At 42.3% G+C, this 19,251-nt stretch overlaps 2 protein-coding genes across 6 annotated transcripts in view; one reads left to right on the forward strand and one right to left on the reverse strand.

Moving 5' to 3' along the window:
• Nucleotides 1-3,781, forward strand: part of SH3GL3 (SH3 domain containing GRB2 like 3, endophilin A3) — a 57,293-nt gene extending 53,512 nt beyond the window's left edge. For all 3 annotated transcript variants that reach the window (XM_058033736.1, XM_058033738.1, XM_058033737.1), the window contains one exon: nt 2,982-3,781. In XM_058033736.1, coding sequence (XP_057889719.1) covers nt 2,982-3,187 — 206 coding nt within the window. In that variant the 3' untranslated portion in view covers nt 3,188-3,781. The remainder of the gene's footprint in view (nt 1-2,981) is intronic.
• A 759-nt stretch (nt 3,782-4,540) lies between these two features.
• LOC131089154 (lamin-L(III)-like) lies at nt 4,541-18,267 on the reverse strand. 3 transcript variants are annotated; one of them, XR_009115212.1, is made up of 13 exons: nt 17,887-18,266; nt 14,200-14,356; nt 13,362-13,487; nt 12,397-12,567; nt 11,359-11,484; nt 11,013-11,233; nt 10,112-10,337; nt 9,326-9,433; nt 8,373-8,489; nt 8,172-8,276; nt 7,969-8,039; nt 6,685-6,716; nt 4,541-6,140 (listed from the first exon to the last, which is right to left on the reverse strand). XR_009115212.1 is itself a non-coding variant. In XM_058033734.1 (12 exons), the coding sequence occupies exons 1-12, from the start codon at nt 18,249-18,251 to the stop codon at nt 6,068-6,070; spliced, it is 1,827 nt and encodes a 608-aa protein (XP_057889717.1). In that variant the 5' UTR covers nt 18,252-18,267; the 3' UTR covers nt 4,541-6,067. The 3 variants fall into 3 exon arrangements, 2 of the variants coding, with proteins under 2 accessions (XP_057889717.1, XP_057889716.1); XM_058033734.1 differs by lacking the exon at nt 7,969-8,039 and having other exon boundaries at nt 17,887-18,267; XM_058033733.1 differs by lacking the exon at nt 6,685-6,716.
• Nucleotides 18,268-19,251: the final 984 nt, after the last annotated feature.

Consider the following 19,251-nt stretch of genomic DNA (forward strand, 5'->3'; position numbering starts at 1 on the left):
GAGGAATATTTACTACTTATGACTTACACACATTTTGCAGAGCTAGATTCACATAAACTTAATTTTTATGTTGTTGCGAGTTATTTGGCTGCTTTGAGTAAAAAATTCTCTATTTCTAATTCATTGTTATCCTCATTAATGAGCTGCAGCTGTGAGTATCATCTGGCTCATTTTAGAACTCTTTAATTGCTGTATTACATCATGCCTTTCACTCAGTTTGTTTGTCAGGTTTGACTATGATGTGAAATATATGGATCTGGTTGCCACATGCTGGAATTTAACAAAAGCATCTAAGTGTTTACTCACTTCAGCTACGAGGGAGACTGGGATTAATTATCCTAGCAAGCTTCCACTTTGTGATTATTAAAGTGCAGTCTTGCTACCTGATGTATACAGCATGGTATAGAAGGCAGAGTAGATGCAGGTACAGGCAGTAACACCCTCCCTTTGGGGAAAAAAAACAAAAAACCCAAACCATCACTGAATGGCTTTTTGGTTTCATCCTGTAACATTCCAGGAATCACAGACAGCTTCTTGCTCACCCTGATTTTGTGCTGTGCAGATCTGAATGGTCTGGAAATTAATGACAGTTCTTTTTTGACTGTGACAGGGATGTTAACTGGAGAAATAAAGAAGGTGCATATGGAGTCACAAATTAACATATACCCTGTTGGCAGAAATAGCAGAAAGCAATTTATTTAGCTAAAACCTCTGCAACATTTGTGCAAGTAGGCAGCAAAAGGCTGGAGTGGTGCCAGCAGTTCTGTGATGTTAAGCAGTGTGTGTCAGGCAGTGCTGCCCCCTTACCTTTGTCAGGGAAGCTTTGTCTCTCTGGATTATACAGTAGCAGCAGCTGCCTGACTCTAATGAAGACTTTGACTGATCCTACAGCCTGGAGTGAAACTGGTTGTGCTGGCTGCGGCCATTATTTAAAAACTTTTCCAGGCTGCCAGACGTTTCTTTGCAGTTCTTTGGAGCTGAAAATGAACCAAATGTGATCCATCTCTGATCAGGTAGCTCAGTGTCAGGAACTAACTGGCCTGCAGTAACAAACGAGCCCCATTGGAGCGACTCCGTTACCGTGATCGCCGCCCTCTGCTGCTGACAGCTCCAGAGAGCTGCTACCACTCCTACCTGGCAAAGGCTGAGAATAACTCTACTCTTTTTAAACACCAGCAGTCCATTTTTGCTGGGCACCTGGCTCATCATCTCTTTTCCGCATGGAGTCCTTCAGCAAATAGATGACAACCAAGCTTTCACCTGTACCAGTGTATTAGAGCAGCTCTAATTTAGCTGCTCCTTGTAGGACTTTGTCACTACCCTGAGCCTTCCAGAGGATGAGCCTGGCACTGTGATAATGCTGCTCAGGGAAGGTTTACTTAGTCTCTGTGGGCACTTCTGTTCCATTGTTATAAATAAAAGCTCTCTTCTGTTGCTATCAAGGGTAAAATATGCCCACAAAAGAGAAAAGCAATTCCTACTTTCCAGATTTAACACCAGATATTGCCCCCAATTGTATTATTGTCAATTAAAAAGATGCTTTCACCTGTCTGCTTTCTCTGAGTGATCACCACTGGTTCTTAGCTGGTTTCCTTTAGAGACTTCTCCTAATTCCTTTATCTAGAAAGTCTGAGCAGTTACTCTATTTTTAATAGTTTCCTATGTGTTACCATGATTAACAGGTTAAAATGCATTTTGGCCATTTTAGCTGTTATATCTGTACTGCATTACCAGTTGCAAGCAGGTTTACCCAGTAAAAAATGACAGCTGGGAGACTCAAGACTGGAATATTTGAGTATTGCTGCAATGTTCCCAAAAAGACAACCTGAATAATTTAAATATAAGTACTGGTGTTCTGGAGATGTCATGCTATAAGGTGTGGTGCTTCTCTTTACAAGGCAGCAGCATATAGTCTTTTCTCCTGTTCTTCATTTATAAATGTATTTCAAATTACCAGACTTTTACTTGGATACATTACATATGTTGTTAAAAAACCTGCTATGGCTGAACTACAGTTGAACCATGGAGTAGACCTTGACTACAGAGTTGAGCTTTAGAATTTGAACATAATTATTCTAATAAAACGTATTCTAATGATTCATAAATACAAATGTTACCAATCCAAGCGAATTAATACTCCTCCATAAGAATATCTTTAAAAAGGTATTTTACTGCATTAACAAGTTAACAAGGTTAACTAATTTTTTAATGTTTGAGGGTGATTTGAAATTAAGATCTTTTTAGGATAAACATTGCAAATCACAAGAACGGCCAGATACTGTATCAGAAAACTGTTTTCATCCCTAAAGTAATTTGACAGGTGAAGTGCCTTTGTTTCTACCATAGCCCTTGCCTTGGTTCAGATGGAGGATGTGTAAAATAAAGGAGCACGCGAGCTTGGGGAGCAGTAACCCAGAACTGTCACTGCTCCGGTGCGGGTGGAACCTCACTCCTGCCCAGCAGTGTGGTGTGAAAGTCCAGGGGTCTGCTCAGGCTGCTGTGTGTTTGTAGGACAGAGCAGGAGCCCCTGCCCCTGGTAGGTGCTCCCACAGGACCATTGTGCTGCAGTGCCATTTGATTAAAGGATTCCTTGCCGTTTCCCCTGTTGATTTTTCTGCTTCCTCAACTCCTGCCCTTCCGATTCCTCTGGCAGCTGCTCCACAGAGAGCACATGGGGTTTGACAACTGATTACTCAAACCCTCAGCTGGAGAGATAAACATCCTTTTGAGAGGGAAGGCAGCTAGGAATGAAAGAGGAGTAGCATCTGAACTTAAGGAGCAGTTATGTGTTAAACTTATTATCACTAATCTTGTATTTTAAATGTAGAAGCACCAGATGTTAATGAATAAAAGCAAGGGAAAAGCTGTTGCTGTTGACATGACAGCAGGGCTACATTTGTGACCCCTTGTTTTGTGCTGAGGGGCTGGTGGGATGCTGTGAAGCTCAATTAATGTGGTTGTTTTTTCTGTCACTGGGGCAGGTTCTTCAGTGCACATGGATCAGCCTTGCTGCCAAGCTCTCTATGACTTTGAGCCAGAAAATGAAGGCGAGCTTGGATTTAAGGAAGGGGACATCATAACTTTGACCAATCAGATTGATGAGAATTGGTATGAGGGGATGTTAAATGGAGAGTCTGGCTTCTTCCCCATTAATTATGTTGAAGTGATAGTTCCCTTGCCTCAGTGATCGTGTCATTCGAGCTGTGAACATGATTTCATGACTGAAATGGATTCACAAATGTTCTGTCAGTGTGGCATTCTGTGAAAGCCTTGCTATTTGACTGACTTACTGACTTTTGTATGCGTCTTTTTAAAATGTATTTATTTTATATTCAAAAAAATTTCACCTCCCCTGATTTTTCAACCTGCAAAAAAACCCATACCCAGTTTTTTTGCTTTGTGCCTTGAAGATCACTGTATGAAGTGTTTACTGGTAGCTCACTGTTGCTCCAAAAATTCATTTCCTTGCTATTATTGTATGTGGGTTTTTTTTTATCTTTGGCTGCAATGATTTTACTATTGAAAACCATTTTAAAAAATACTGTTAGTGAAGCTAACTGTAACCAGTTCCTAAGTTACTGATGTCCTTGAGCTGTTTTCATCTATCACACCATTATTTATTGTGAACAAGTTAATTCATCTTTTGCATTGTATGTTGACAAAAGGCAAAGTGGTTGTTGTCAATATTAAGATGATGTTGTACTAAGTACAAGTTCTCAGCATTGAAAATTGGTATAATTTACTGACCAAACTGAATAAATATTTCTGTGGGGTAAGAAAAGTGGTTGCTGCTTCTGTACTGATGGTTCTGGCACTGGTTTGAGCAGGAGGCCACTTTTGCTGAATAGATCAGCTTTCAGTGACAAAAACAATGCATGAATAATCTTGCTACTTCTCGACTGCTTGTTTAGCATTATGTCTGTTAACATCTTTTTCTAGCAGAAGGAAAAAAGAGAAGTTCTTGGAACTAAGTACAAACTGCTCCTAGTTCCATAGGGTGTGTAGAGAACTCCAGTGAGAGAAAGGGGTGAGTAGCACTGGTGCCTACTGCACACAAATGAGAACTCAATACATTTCTGTTTGTTATATTTAGCTGAAAGGGATGGAAAGGAGGAGAAAGAAGAATAGGCAGTGCTGGGAAAACATGCAATAACTAAAAACATAACAGAAAAGCCTCTAAATAAAGGAGGAAGTCTGGCATCAGAAGTACTTATCCAGATACAGATAGAATCACTTTGGTTTTGTTTACCATCTCCTGCTTGGCTTAGTAATGTAGTAGTGACCAAAGTAAGTGAGCAGCCCTGGAGGAAGGTGTAGTCTTTTGCCAGTTGCCCATACAAGACAAATTTGAGAAGAGAGCTGGATTCTTTACAGCAATGCTGTCTACTGAAGATTCCTCTTAAGCTCATAGCAGTTCAGCTCTAGTTCAAGTAAGTGATAAACAGGAGAGCATAATGCATTGCTGAAGGTTTCTCCTCTCTGCAGTCCCTAAAATCACCAGTTTTATTACTGCAAAGTCTTTTGAACCACTCAACAGAAGTCAATGAACAGACAGACCTTTATTATTTAATCTGCAAATATTTAAATCCAAGACTGCTTTTATATACATGAAAAATACCTTTAATAGTTAAAAAAGTTTTAAGAAATAAAGATAAATACAGCAAAGTTAGAGCAGCAGCCATTTCTATTGTTTGAGATGGAACAATAATTTGGATCTGCTAAAATCCAAGTCTTAAACCAGCATCTACTCTTGATGTCTCAAAATTAGAATTCTTAAATAATACAAGAGTTTAAGCTAGCATAGGAAAACATCACCTTAGCACCTTCATCCTCATACAGAGCAGGTCTTGAATTTGGAACTGAACACTTTGGCAAGGTAAAAGACAGTCAAAATACTACTGCAGCACTGAAAGAAATTTGCAGGCTCAGCTGCTCCCCTGCCCTCCTGCTCTCAGGTGGAAGTTTACTTCCTGTGGCTCAGAGCCCTTCCTTTCCCCCAGGGCCAGCAGGGGAGCAGTTTGGAGGAGGGACAGAGTGACAGCAGTACCCTGGGGCTGACTGTCCCCTCCTGAGGGTGACAGGACAGCATTCCATGGAGCACAGAGCTACCACAGTGACAGGGAGCTGCACAGTGGCCCATAACCAGTTTCCCCCAGCTGTCCCACAGACACACAGCTGCAGCCTGCATGGAGATTTAGCACATAAGGGCTCCAAGAGCAGTGAGTTTGATGTGCTTTTCACTCTAGTTGGGGCTTTCTAGCTTTGAATTTTGACTTAGCATATGTTTCTCTCCAGCCCCTTAGAAAGCTGTTGGGACCAATCAAACAGTGCCAGCAGCACAGGACACAGTACCTGCTCTGTCAGATTGAGATGCTTTTTCACATTTTCAGGATATATTTGTCTAAGTTAAGGCTGGCACAGCTTTGCTGTGATACACTGTACCTAGGAATATACAATACTGAAACAGGAACTTCCAGGTGCTAGACTATAGAAACAGTAACATTTAATAACAGGAAGGAATATTTTTGACAACTAGCTTTTAATTCTAAAGTGTTGCACTCTAGGAAGTGACCCAGACCAGTTTTATGTATCTCTGCATCAGGATCTGAGCAGGAAACATTTCAGACCACTCATCACTCTTCAGGACAGTGTTTTACTTCAGACTTGCTCAAGGTGCAAAGGTATGATCAGTCCCATGTTTCCCACTCAGGCTGGAAAGAGAAATTACCTTCGGAGAACTCCGTGTCAGAATACTGAGAAAGCTGAGGCAGCCTCATGTTCATTGTCAAGTATCCTAGGGCACATGTTTAGAAGCTTTGTAAACTCTGTACCCTTCTGTTTCAGCAGGTCACAGAAACCAGACTCTTGTGTAAAAGTAAAAACAACTTCACATGGAGCTTGTACTCTACTGCTCTTTGTATCAGTGAATCCAAGGCCAGGGTCCAGTATCAGAAGGCAGGAGATTCCATCATGTTATGGACAATGCTTCTCACAAAGACATCAGATGGAATATGTGAGTTCCAAATTCCAGACATGACAGAAGATAGCAATACACATACAGTCTGTGTCACCTGGGACTGAGATGTGGTTTCAGATTATTGTCCACATTACATGACAGAACAGCTGGGATCTTCATTTTGCTGCAGAGAGAAAACATGAAAACATTAGGCTAATTAGCATGTGTACAAACTTAATATTTCTTGCTGGTTACCTACTTGATGCTCATATAGGCAGATAGGGTTTTTAGCACTTTGTAGATTTAGTTACTTATTAATAAAGCAAAGGGGATTTTCAACAGGCAGTACATGAACTTCACTACACAAGTCTTTTAAGTCCATGCAATACATGAGCCTGTGCCTTCCTGAATGAAAGGCTGTCAGGCTGCCCATCACTTCCTCTCTCCCCAGGCAGCAGAATCTAAGTGGCATGCAGATATGTGCTGCCCTGGCTAGGATGATAAAAGCAGAAGCAAAACAGGGAAACACTGCCTTCCTTTAAAGCACAGCATGCATTCTTCCCATTGTTTTACTGCAAGTAAACAGAACTTATCTTGTTGCCAAGCAGCCATTTCAGTACTACCAAGGCAGCAGAAGCATATAGGTACTAATATCAAAAGTCTGACAGGAATTCAGCAAACAGGAATGACATTAAAATTTGTTTGGAAGTATTAGAATTGATTCTTACCATAAATGGCACACAACTGTATTGTAAAGTTGCTGATAAAACAGATTAGAAGTGTAAGGAAAAATGTTACTTTTGCTTTCCATCACTGATTATTGAACAAGTCATATAAGTAAATTCAAAAAATGCCTTTTAAAATAAAAAGAAGCCATCCTTGAGGAGAGAGCCTACTCTGAGTATGAAAAGAAGTATCACTAAGAGCCCAAAGGGCAGAACAGCATTATAGCCCTCCTCAATAGCCTATTTAACAGGGTCTCACCATCCTTCAGTGAGACTGAAAATATTACAAGAATGTGCATGCAAGTCAGGAGACTGACAAACATCCTTTAAGTCACATGGTATTGCAGTAACAGATATTTAACCAGATTTTGTTTAAAAGGAAAAAAAAAAAAAAAACCAAAACCCAGCAGTAACTGCCTGTTTAGGTACAGTTTTTCAGAAAGACAGTACTAAGGTACTTTTAAGTTAGTTTTCAGACAGATACATTATGAAAATATCTAAGAAATGGTAGTGGGAGCTTTAACCTGATGCAGTAAGATGTGACCCTCCTTGTAACTGTGTAGGATCAGTTTTAGGAAGAGCTGCTGAACATTTGCCAGTAGGAAGAAGAGTTTTTAGCTAAGCATCCCCTTGCTCTCAGCCTTTGGAGTTTGTACCATTGTACTGTTTCAGGTCAAGACACAAACCAACTTGAATTAAGTACAGTCTACAATTGTTTGATTAGGACCAACTTAAAGCCCTCATATTAGTTGGTTTAGATCATTTCAGCAATTAAAGATAGCTAAAAGTATATCAAAGTACAGTAGGAGCATCCAAAATGCATCAGTTCAGACTTGTATTATGGTCAGTCACAAGGTATTTGAGGGGGCTGGATATCTTGCACAGGATACTACACCATGCAAGTTGGTAGCCAAAAGTTTATAAGTATACTGACCTTAAGTTCACACTGAAATTGCCTTAAAAGCACTCTAGGGACACTGGAATGTGAAGTCCCTTCATCCCACGGAAGTAGTTAGTGTTTGCATTTTCTTCTTGGGATAACAGCTTTAATTCACAGTCAGATATGTAGATGATATGGACATTAAAAGTTGAATTTTCCATGTGTCAGTAATAAGATAGCAAACAATTAATGCTACTGTTTGACCATACTCAGAGAATAAGCAAAACTTCAGTTGCATTTCTGATACAAAGCCATGCAAGCTACATCCTACATGGGACAAGAGACTGCAGCACTACTGATGAAGCAAATTTTCTATGAGGTGACAAGCATGATTCTCACCATCTCACCTGCTTAAGGATGCTCACAGGAACCACTATCATGAAACCAAACAACATTTCTTTTTTCTTCTTCTTTTGGTCTGACATCAAGAAAAACATTAAGAGTTGTGGGATATGAGGAATACTTGGAAGAAGTATTTTCATTTAGTAAAGAAAAGAAATAGCCATTGAATGACTGCTGACAGCATATATTTAAACTTCAGGCAGCTTACCTGAGATGCAAACTCCACTTCACTTCCAGTTATTTCTTCATAATCATCATCTTGCTCACTTTCTTCTTCTCTGGGTACAAGCATTATCTTCCTCTCTGCAAGTTCCTAGAATACAATTGAATTGCCACCAAGACCCCACAAGAATTAAGCACAAACAAGTTTAGCATCAGGACAGTAGAAGCATTTTATTATTTCACTTACCTCACCATAATCTGTGATGAGTGTAACACCAATATTATCTCCAGTTCCCCAGGATCTCTGAGACCTCCATACCAGATCACTAGGACCTGGGCTAACACCAGCAGCTGCACCCCAGATCTGCAACAGATTTACAGTGAGCTTCTGAAGGATCTTCTATAGTTAGATTACAATTCAGTCTAACATATATAATTATTAAGCATTTTAATACCACAGACATCCAGTAGGAGAAACCTACAGAAGCACTGTAATCCCTGGCAAGTTAATTCTTTTCAGGACTACCAAGAATGGTTGGTAAAGTTTTTCTAGCTAAAGATTGTAAAACAGTGCAGAAAAGGCTGTTAACAGCTTCTGTCATTGTAGAGGTAGCCCTGCTTGGCCACACAGAGCATTTGAGTCACAGACATGCTCAGGGCAGCAACTTGTGTGTGCAAGAGCCTCCCACCTGGAGTCACTCACTGATCTGTTGAACAAATGCCTCCACAGTTTGGAGTAGCAGGTGTAGAGTTCAGCTCTTTGATCACCATCTACATGTACTTAGAGTATGATTTTAGAGCTAGTATTTCTGTTAGTACTACAAATCATGATCTCAGCATTGCTGACCTGGCACAGGCTAAAGATTTTAGCAAGAGTCTGAGTCTCCACACAACTTTTATCAAGTCACAGGAGTATGGGAAAACCTAAAAAAACCCTAGAATACAATGATTCTGTTTACAATTAGAGCACACTCCAGTCTGGGATGATCCAAGTTCAGTCCAAGCTTTAAAGGAAATGTAATTAGCATTTCAGATCAAGTTGCTCCAAGGATTTTCCCCCTATCCATCAACACATAAAATAAGAGCTTTAGTTCTTTAGAGACTTGGAGTATCTATTTTGTTTTCCATATTACAGGAATCTCTACTGACATCTAACATAAGAGCAGAGCTCTGAGGAAGTTTTACAAACCCAATACCTACTGTAACTTCCTGGCCTGCCTGAAGAGTGAACCTTGAAGGAAACTTGTAATTAACATCTGCCACACTTCCAATACGTCGTCTCAACACCCAGCCATGTAGAGATTGATCCTGTGAGACAAGAAATTTCTCTCAGCATTACAGACCAACACCAGATAATTCAAACACAAGGTTCTTCCCAGACTCATGAGCCAGTTTTAATCCCACTCATGTAGCATACAAGTATTTGACAATTTTGAGGAAGCAGTTTGCCATGGCCACCTACCAATTATATATATATATATATATATATATATATAAGCACCTTAAAACTTCATGCAAATGCCATTCTGCATTTCAGGTACTTTAGTAATGGGTAAACTACAAGCCATATGTTTGAAGTCCTGATGATGAACTCTAATAGTTCTGGATTTTCAAACTAAACTAGTGGAAGAATCAGCTAATTGGCCAGATAAACCCTCTGCATAGATTAGATATCACCAACTATATTCAATCTTTTAGCTGTTTTAAGTATTTTCAACTAATTTGAAAATTATCCAATTTACTATTGGATAGCTTTTTTCCTATTTAGTTCATCAAGGGTGAGTAGTACTCCTGGTAGTGTTAGCCTGAATTTGATGTTCAATTTCTGCATAATAGAAGTCCCTGCACCTCCACCCAAAAGCACCTCCCAGACAGCCCTGGGAACAGAGCACCTGCAGTACCCAAAGGTCAGTCTCTAGTCTGTCACTAAGCCAAAGCCATCCCTGAGCAGTCAGACATTACAATGCAGACTTGAAATGGAAGTACCTCATTAGAGTGGTTTTTAAGCCTGACAAATTTCCCATCTGCATCAATCTCTTCAATAGATATATTTCCAGTAGCTGAAACATGCTGAATAGTCTTAAGTGCAGCACTACGCTCCCTCCTTTTGGTTTCTTTGATTTTCCTTTTCTTCCCATGCAGGTATCGTCGGCCCTGGCTTGCTGCTTGAGCTGCTGTGCTGTGTGAAGATGGACTGGGTGACAGCTCAAGCCTAGAAGGGAGTCAGATAACATTCACCTGAGTATCTGATGTACTTTGCTGCTTTTCATGCCTACCCTCCCACTACAACCAAGCCTAACAGCTTCCTATATCCCAGCTTTCCATGGAGCCTTGAATATAAAACTTTACTTTTATTGGCAAGAGTAGCTAAGTGGTTTGTTTAGTTTGGAAGATAGCCCCAGCATCCAGAGCAGGCTTATATTGATAAGAGAAGATTCACAAGTGCACTAAATATTCCTTTAAGGTCTCAGTAGACACAAGCTTGTGAAAATCATTTTAAGCTTTTGACCCTTCCTAGCATGTATTGAGAGTTCATTTTCTCACCATGCATGCAAGATACCATGTCTGCATAGACAGGAGTTGATCCAAGTTCCCAGCTTCATTCATGGAACTTGAATGCTCTTCATCTCTAAGGTGTAGCACTTTGAGAAAGTTGAGGAATGTTTAATGGACCTTTGAATTTTATCAGCTGGATTTATGACATTACTTCATCTTTCTACACCATGTGGTAGATGTGGGACATAAGTGCCATTTACAGAAGATGATGCTTCAGTAACTGAATTACTATATTTACAATGTGCTTAATGTTTGTTTCTCATTCTGAAAGATAGAGCTAGCGTAGAGGACTTGAATGAAGCAAGTTCTCATAATGAAGATCATAGCCTACCTCTGTTCCTCTCCTTCCAACATCTTTCTGTACGCATTTATTTCCAAGTCTAGAGCCAGTTTCACCTCTAAGAGCTGCTCATACTCTTCCAGCTGTGCTTGTGTCTGCTTCTGAACTTGTGCCAGTTCTTCGTCCTTTTCAGCCAAACGCCGTCGATGGAGATCACGATCGTAATCCAGCAAGTTCTGTAGCTCCTTTATTTTGTTCTCCAAAGCAACAATCTAAAATTAAGGGGAGAGGGGGGAAAAAAAATCAAACCATAAGTGAAGATTAGAGAGAAGAGGCCAATATTTTGAATTGAGAATAAATTAAAATAATTATAATGTTATACAAATAAAGACAGAACCTGGCTTTGATATTGATTAATTTGAGAAATCAGAGTATCCACTCTCTTCTGTGTTTCCATCAGCTCCACCCGAGTGGTATTGGCAGACTCACAGTTCCTTGCTGCAATTAGCTGGGCATTCTCCACCTGTGAATAAGGTACTGAGTTGCACATAAACAAGGAAGGAACACCAAATAATTTTCACCTGTTACACCTGGAAATAGTTATCATTACTGAAGTGTGCAGATAGCAATAAAGTCCAGGTCAGAAAGTTCTGTAGCTTTCCAGGCAGGTTTACACAAGTTTGACATTTATATCAGAAAAAGTCAGCAATAATCAGGTAGGGAAGATTTCTGGATTAGGATATTTCAGTTAGTAATGTATGAGGACTTGGTATGGATATTAAGTAAATTGATTCTCCAGAAGACTAATGGAGAATATGTTTAGAAGCTGCTTGTCAAAGCATAGAACTGCAGGATATTGGGTGTACAAATCAAACTATTATCACTCTTCACCAAAAGGTCTATAATAATAGAGTTCCTGCATCTTTACAAGCAGCACTGAATTGCTCTACAAATACCTCAATCTTGAGATATCCCAAGAAAGGATAAAGTGCTCCTTCAAGAGCAGAATTTTCAGTGGAAACAGAAAATTTCCCTTACAGAATTTTCAGTGGAAACAAATACAGGCACCCAAAGGAATTCCCTGAGTTGGCATGCAAGTTGGTGTGTAGGAAAAGTTAGATTTTATTCAAGACTGAAATTGTTTAATACAAACATAACACACCTTGGTCCTGAATCTGTCAGAAGTCTGAAATACGATCAACCTCTAATCCCTCCCTGTATTTATGCCTGAACCAGTTTTGTTTGGGATCAAATGCTGGCAGAAATCCTACTGTCAAATTTGACACTGCTTTGAAATTCCATAACAACTTAGGCCAAGAAGCTGTGCAGTGAATGCAGGGGCTCCACTATCAGCTGTTTTTGCCAGTGTGACCTTAATTATGTCAAGGTGCAGAGAACTTCAGTTTTGTTTTACTGTCATCTTTTCCAAACTCACCTTTGCACTGAATGTTCGCTCCATCTCCTCTTTGTAGCCTTGAATTTGTTCTTCATGCTGTTTCCTGAGCCCCCGCAGAACGTCTGAGAGCTTGCTCTCAAATTCTCTTCGACGGTCAGATTCTACTTCTACTATCCTTTTCTCATGGACTCTTTTTGCCTTCTTGAGCTCCTAGAAGAAATTTCTCAGAAGATAAACAAGCCAAGACAGTTTGAAACTGGATTTAGTGTACCAGCTTCACAAGTCCATCCCTTTTGAAGCAGATTTATCATTGAGTACACAGTAATTCATCTTTATGCATATCTTATTCATCCATTAAGGCTGGCACATCCACCTTGCTGCCTCACTATTGTTTTTCCACCTCACTGCCAACATTGCTTAAACTAAAATACAGTAAATATTTAATTGGCAAGACTAATGCTTTGAACTAGATAGATTCTGTTTGGTTTTTTAACTTAGAACACATGCATGTACAGTTCAGTTTCTTTAAGCACTGTTACTTCACCTATTCTTGTTTTATTCAAAAAGTAATAGCAGTTAGTTAGAAAAATTAGAGTTCTCTATCAAACTGTACACTTTGAGATTCCTAACAGTAAGAAGGAAGCTGTTTTATGTTCATATATCAATTATTCATTTAGTTGTATGTACTGACTTCTCTCACAAGGGTTACCAGACACCTCTGAGAAGTGCTAAGAAAGTTGGGAACAAGTTGTTTAATAAGAAGATTTAATTACTTCTCTTACTTTAGGCTTCATATCCCAGATACCTATTGGTACTATCTCAGTTAACATGAGGTTAAGTACTTTCTTGAGCCTTCCTATTTAGGTGGATGTTATGAGCTGATGGGCTGCCACAGGTTGCTAGTTACGTTTTTAGAGAAAAAAAGCAATGTTAAGATGGGCTTTAAGTACATCCAAGGATCATGGACACCTAAAAAGATGCCTTGATAATAAGCTAAAACATACATCTTCATGAAGGTGCTTCTGGAACGTCATTTCTTCCTGCAATGTTTTCATATGGTTTTCTACGTCCATCCTCCTCAACGTTTCACTGTGGAGATGCTTTTTAGTATCCTCCAGTGACAGATTAAGCTAGAAAAGACAGACAGAGTTATCAAAATTAAGAGGTATTTTTTCAAATTAGGCAGCCAATTTGTTACTGGTCATTCAACTTAATTAGCCCAGCAATCAAAACACATTGGTTGAATGAAGTGGGTTACTCTAAGTTCCTATGTCAGTGGGATCCAAATATCAGCAACAGATAGTATCCTATCTAGTTATGTAGACTAGATTTCCCACAAGGCAAATATAGAACACCCCTTAATCCCACCAGCTAAATTTGACTCCTCAAAGTAGACTTCTGATGATTCAATTGTACTGTTCATATATATTCCTCCCCTTTTAAACTGTAATTATTCCAAACTTCTTCCTACTAATATAATTTTTGACACTTAATCCTCTAAATACAGCCTATGTTGACAAATTAATATACACTTTCAGTATTACACACTTCTGATGTGTTAGAGAATGCTACAGGGACTATAGCAGAACATTTCATCTTGCTTTGACTTTGGAACAAGAAACATTACATCCTATGTTCATAGAATTAAAGGTACCTACAACCTTTAGGTGGAAGTTTTAAGGAAACCACCATCAGTAGCATTTGCTGTCAGCAAGGTTTTTGTCCACCTGTCACTGTCATAGTTACCAGGCCTTCTCTGCTTTTAAATATCAATAACTGAGGAAAATGAAGCAAAAACTGCAGGAGGAAAACCCAAGTTTAGATTCCAACAGCAAGCCTTACACTGAGTACTTGTTCCTTTAATTCACGGAGCTCATTCTCCAAAGTCCGGTTCTTATTCAAGGCTGTTGCTAAATCAGCTTCCTTCGCAATTAGCTGGGCATCGAGGTCGTTCACACGAGCCTGGGTCACGTTTAAATCACTTTCCTTTTTGGAATTCCTACAGGAGAGAGTTTTACACTGTTAAGTACAGCTAGCGTGGGAGAATTTGTCCTCAATGTGTTTCCCTTCAGAAGGCTCCGTGGTTAAAGACAGGAGAGGTTTGTCAGGCTCACGGTGAGAGCAGAAAACAAACCAGACAGGGCCCTCCGACAAGCATCATTTGTTATACCGGAGAGATTCCTGACCCATTTTCCAGCTCGTTTAGAGCGGAGCCCAAGCGGAAGCCAGCTATTTTCCACGGCATTCCCGAGGGGAGAGGGAAGGGATGGCACAGGCCCCCGGCTGCACGGGGAGGGCTGGGCACGCTCAGGAACCGGGGCCGGACAATCCCGCACGGACACGCCCGCAGCACAAGCGGCCCCAGCCCCTCAGGGAGCGCCTCAGGGCCCCGCACGGCCCCGGCCGGGCCGGGCCGTGAGGGCAGCTCGGGTCCCTGACGGGGCGGAGCGCGCCTGCGGCTGCCGGCGGTGCCGCTCCTCCTCCCCGCAGCACACAGGCAGCTTTGTCCCCCGGAGGCCACCGGCCGGCCCGGGAGCTGCCCCGCCTGAGGGGCTCTGCCTCCTGCGGCCCTCAGCCAGCGCCGCGGGGGACTCCCTCCTCTCCCTCACACCGCAGGGCAGGTACAGCGTGAGGGGAGCTTTGCTTTCAGAGCAAATATCGATATCAAATATCCATCTCATCTCCGGACCAATACCCACGCAGTGGAACAGCACGTACCACCAGGATGGCCAACACCCTTCAGTGGCCATCAGCACCACAGTGGAGAAGTGAAAGAAGGACCCACCACGAGCTCCCGTCAGTGAAGAACACTGCCATAATTCCCCAGACTGCTCCAACTTTTAAAATCCTTCCAGTTGCCTGCCCACTATCCAGAGTCCGAGTCCCTGCTCAAAACTTGTATTTGAGATTACAAAGAGTAAAGGAAGTCCTCAATTTATTTTGGCAACACCAGTTCTGCCAAGTGGCAAAGTTGTGTCAACTCATAGAATGAGTTTTCCAGTGGATAACTGAGACTAGTTGGCAAGAGTCCAAAGTAATTCTGCAGGATTGATCAATTTCAGAAAGCTTGAACTGCAAGGAAAGATTGGAAAATACTAAGGGTTGTTTAGTCTAGAGAAGGGAATAGTGACAAGAGACAGAACAATTTTTAAATACATGAAGGACCGCTGCATAGAGTTAGGGAATCTGTTTTCCATGTCTATTGCAGGAAAGACAGGAAGCTCCGGGCTTAAATTGCAGGGAGGAATACGTGGGTTAGATGTTAGGGAGAGGAAACTGGCAGTTCACCGCTAAAGCACACTGCCTGGGGGGGATATTCTGGAATCTCCATCATCTGGAATTTAAAATAAGGGTTACACGGAATCTGCTGGAAGAGATGCAGGTATGGCTGGTTCCAGCACAGGCCTGGGGAATGTGGCTACATCAGGTGCTTGCTCAAGGCCTTTTCTAGCCCTGCTCTTCAGAGGCATTTGTTGACTGTGTTGTGCTAGAAGTTATTTATTCTTTACTCAGACTCTAGGAGAAACATAGCTCTACTAACAGTGAAAAACAAGATAACGTGCTGTAGTTTAGAGCTCAGTGTGGCCTACAGACTATCAATTACAAACAAAAACGTTAAGGCACTGCCAATCACATTCCTTGTAAATCAGGATGTCACATAGGCTTGAACTGGAGAATTTAAACAATTTTACCAAAAGATATCAGGTGTGTTTGAAACAGACCCCAGTTTATCAAGGCCAGAGGATGTCAGCAGCAGGTAGAGAATTCATTCTTACAATCTTAGCTGCTACACTGTGTTTGTTCAGCAGCAAAATGCACATCCACATTCTCTGGTGCACAAAAGGAACTGGTCTTGTATTTCTCTGCTGTGTTACTGCAGTTGCTTTAACCTTCCTGAGGCTCCAAATTCAACCAATATGCTTATCTACAATTCCTCCTCTCCAGCTTTGGCCTACTTCCAGTCACCATTGTTTAAGTAGTGAGAAAAAAAACCAAATGCAATCAGTTTACTGTTGTCAAAAACCTTGAGTCTTTTAATCAGTGAATAATAAGGGCCAATAGTTGATGCTGTTGGGAAATTACCTCGTGACATTTCATTCTATGAGAGTTAAACAGCCACCAGGTTATTTAAAGGGTGTGTATATATCTAAGGATACAATACCCTCAAAGTTTGTTCCAAGTCATCTGAGACATTTGCAGTTAGGCAGCCCAGATTCAACACACAATTTTAGGACTTCAGTCTAGTCCCTTCAGAAACGAATATGTACCATATATCATTTCCCATGAGCTGTAAATTTAACCACTTCTAAGACCTGATTACTGTAAAGGAAAAAACCCAACCCAACAGTCTAGAGAACTGCATATCTGCCAAGTCTAAAGCTTTACAAACAAAGCCAGAGTTACACAAAGAGCAGCAGAAAAGTCTTATAACAGGCATTACCCCTCTCCTCACTGTCCACTCAAGTGGCTGGTTAGATTTATGAAACAGATCTGTGAGCCAAAACCCAGCATGACAGAGACAAGCCCAACAACTATGCAGCTGAAATCAGAAGCTTACAGTAAAAACGTGTTTGATTCCCAACTAGACCAGCTACTTGAGTCTACAAGGAGGCAATACTTCCTCCAGGCATTAAAGAAGCTGGTGCCTGAATTTGCTCTGATACAGGTTTATAACAAGATGTGAGGGGACTGCAGACATCCAAATTATTACAAGTCTATAACTGATATGGGGGTACAACGGGGCACTACAGTAACTAGCAGAGCTAGCAGGCTGCATATTTCTATAGAGGAAGCTTGTTGGGGTGGGACACTTGCTCACATACCTCCTTCTGGAGAATGGGACAGCACTAACATTGCCTTTGTTCAGACTTGGTGAGCTTAGTCAAGATGATTATTCCAGCCTCAGGACACACAGCTTACAAGAAAGTCAAACTAAAACAGCAGGCAGCTCATCTCAGACTTAAAAACCACTAGGAAACTTTTGAGCAGAACCAACCTGGACCAGGTAAGCCATACTGCTCCCAGAACTATATTCTATCTATATTCCCCTTTGGGCAAAGTCTGAGCTAAACAGCCCAAAAAAAGATGGACTAACTCCATACAAACACTCCTCCATAGCTTTCTATATAACTGCCACCATCTTCAGTGTTTGTAAACACAGGCATGGTGCCAAACCCATGCATCTATGGATTCACAGGCCAGAAGGGCACTCAGCACTAAACGTTCTGCAGGAGACCCATGCCCATCCCAGGCAGGTGCTGATGTGACCCCATTGCATCAGAGGCACTCAGCAGTGTCACCCCAGCACCTCCAGAACAGGCATCCAGACATCTCCTAACCCCAGAGCGCAGCACCTTCGGGGTTATCACACTGCATGACCTAGACATGAAACGTCACCGCGCACTCGTCCCGCAGCCCACGGGCTCCTGCCAGCAGCATCCCCTTCCCCTCATCCCGCAGGAGCCCCGAAGAGGCGGCTCTCCGGGCTGTCCCCGGGCCTGGAGGCCTGCTCGGGGCCGGAGCACCGACCTGACGTGCAGTTGCCGGTGCTCCTCGCCAATCTTGCCCAGTTCCACCTGCAGCCTGTCCCGCTCGGTGGTGATGTCGTCCAGCGCCCGGCGGGCGTCGGCCAGCTCGGTCTCAAAGCGGAGCCGCAGGCAGCCCATCTCCCGGTCGCTGCTCGCCTGGTGCTCGCTCAGCTGCTGCTGCAGCAACGACTTGTCGGTCTCCAGCGCCCGCACCAGCTCGATGTAGTTGGCCAGGCGGTCATTGAGCTGCTGCAGCTCCTCCTTCTCCTGCAGCCGGCTGAGCCGCGCCGGGCTCAGCGGGGACTCGGCGGCGCGGCTGGCGGAGCGGCTCCCGCCGGCCGGCGTGGAGGACAGCCCCGTGGCCATGGCAGCCTCCGCTCCGGGCCCCTCCGCCGCCGGGACCGCCCCGCGCAGGACACCGAGCGCCGCCGCCGCCCCGGTATAAATAGCCTGCAGCTGCCGCCGGCCCGCGCCCGGGGTGGGCAGCTTAAAGGGCTCGGGCTGCGCCCTGCGGCCGCCCCGGCCCGGCCGAGCCCGGCAGAAAACACTTTTTTTTTTTTTTTTCCCTCCCCCAGCCCCCCCCTTTGCTTTATCTTTCACATGTGTCTTGCTGCATCTTATCAGTCCAATGGTGCTGCCCGGAGAAGGCGGGGAAGGAAAAACCCACCGCAGCCCTGCGTTCTCGCAGACCGGTGTAAGGGGTCGGGGCGAAACCAAAATCGCAGCTTTAGGAAGATGCATGACAGCTGCAGTGATGCTCACACTCCAGCATGCTGCTGCGTCAGTGCTCTGAGTGTTGTGTCTGGGATTTTTATTTTTTTTGCAAATTGTTCAGCTGATGAAAATAGCCGTTCCGCTCTTCGTGGGCGTTTTAGCTTTCCTGTCAGCCATCCCACTTATACGGTGTTCTGCTTAAAAGCTGCTGCGTGAGCAAAAGGAAGAATGGTTGTAGAAAGAGAACCTGCGTGAAGACAAATGCGTGAAACAGTCTGTAAAGCCTTATACTAATTACATTTAATAAAAATCGGTGTTTAGTAAGAAGGTTGCTTCAGCATTCCTTCAATTGTGATGTGAACAGTGATATTTATCAGTTTTCTCCACCAGCTACTTAATTTACCCTTTTTTACTTCTATTTTTGAGAGCAGATGCTGTAGGAAACTCATTAAGTATGAGCATAAAAATCTCAGAACATTACTATAACTGTAAATTACAGTGTTTGTTGTAGCAGTTACAAGAAATGTCAATTAAGATTTTAAATTAAGCTGCTATTCACAACACAGAAAAATAATCTGGCATCCTCTTAGAGTTCTTTAAGTGTAAAGATAGTTTTTTATGAAGAGTCTAGGTGCAAATTCAGGCTCCTCCC

The sequence above is a fragment of the Melospiza georgiana genome, chromosome 13, assembly GCF_028018845.1.
Source record: "Melospiza georgiana isolate bMelGeo1 chromosome 13, bMelGeo1.pri, whole genome shotgun sequence".
Classification (NCBI taxonomy): domain Eukaryota; kingdom Metazoa; phylum Chordata; class Aves; order Passeriformes; family Passerellidae; genus Melospiza; species Melospiza georgiana.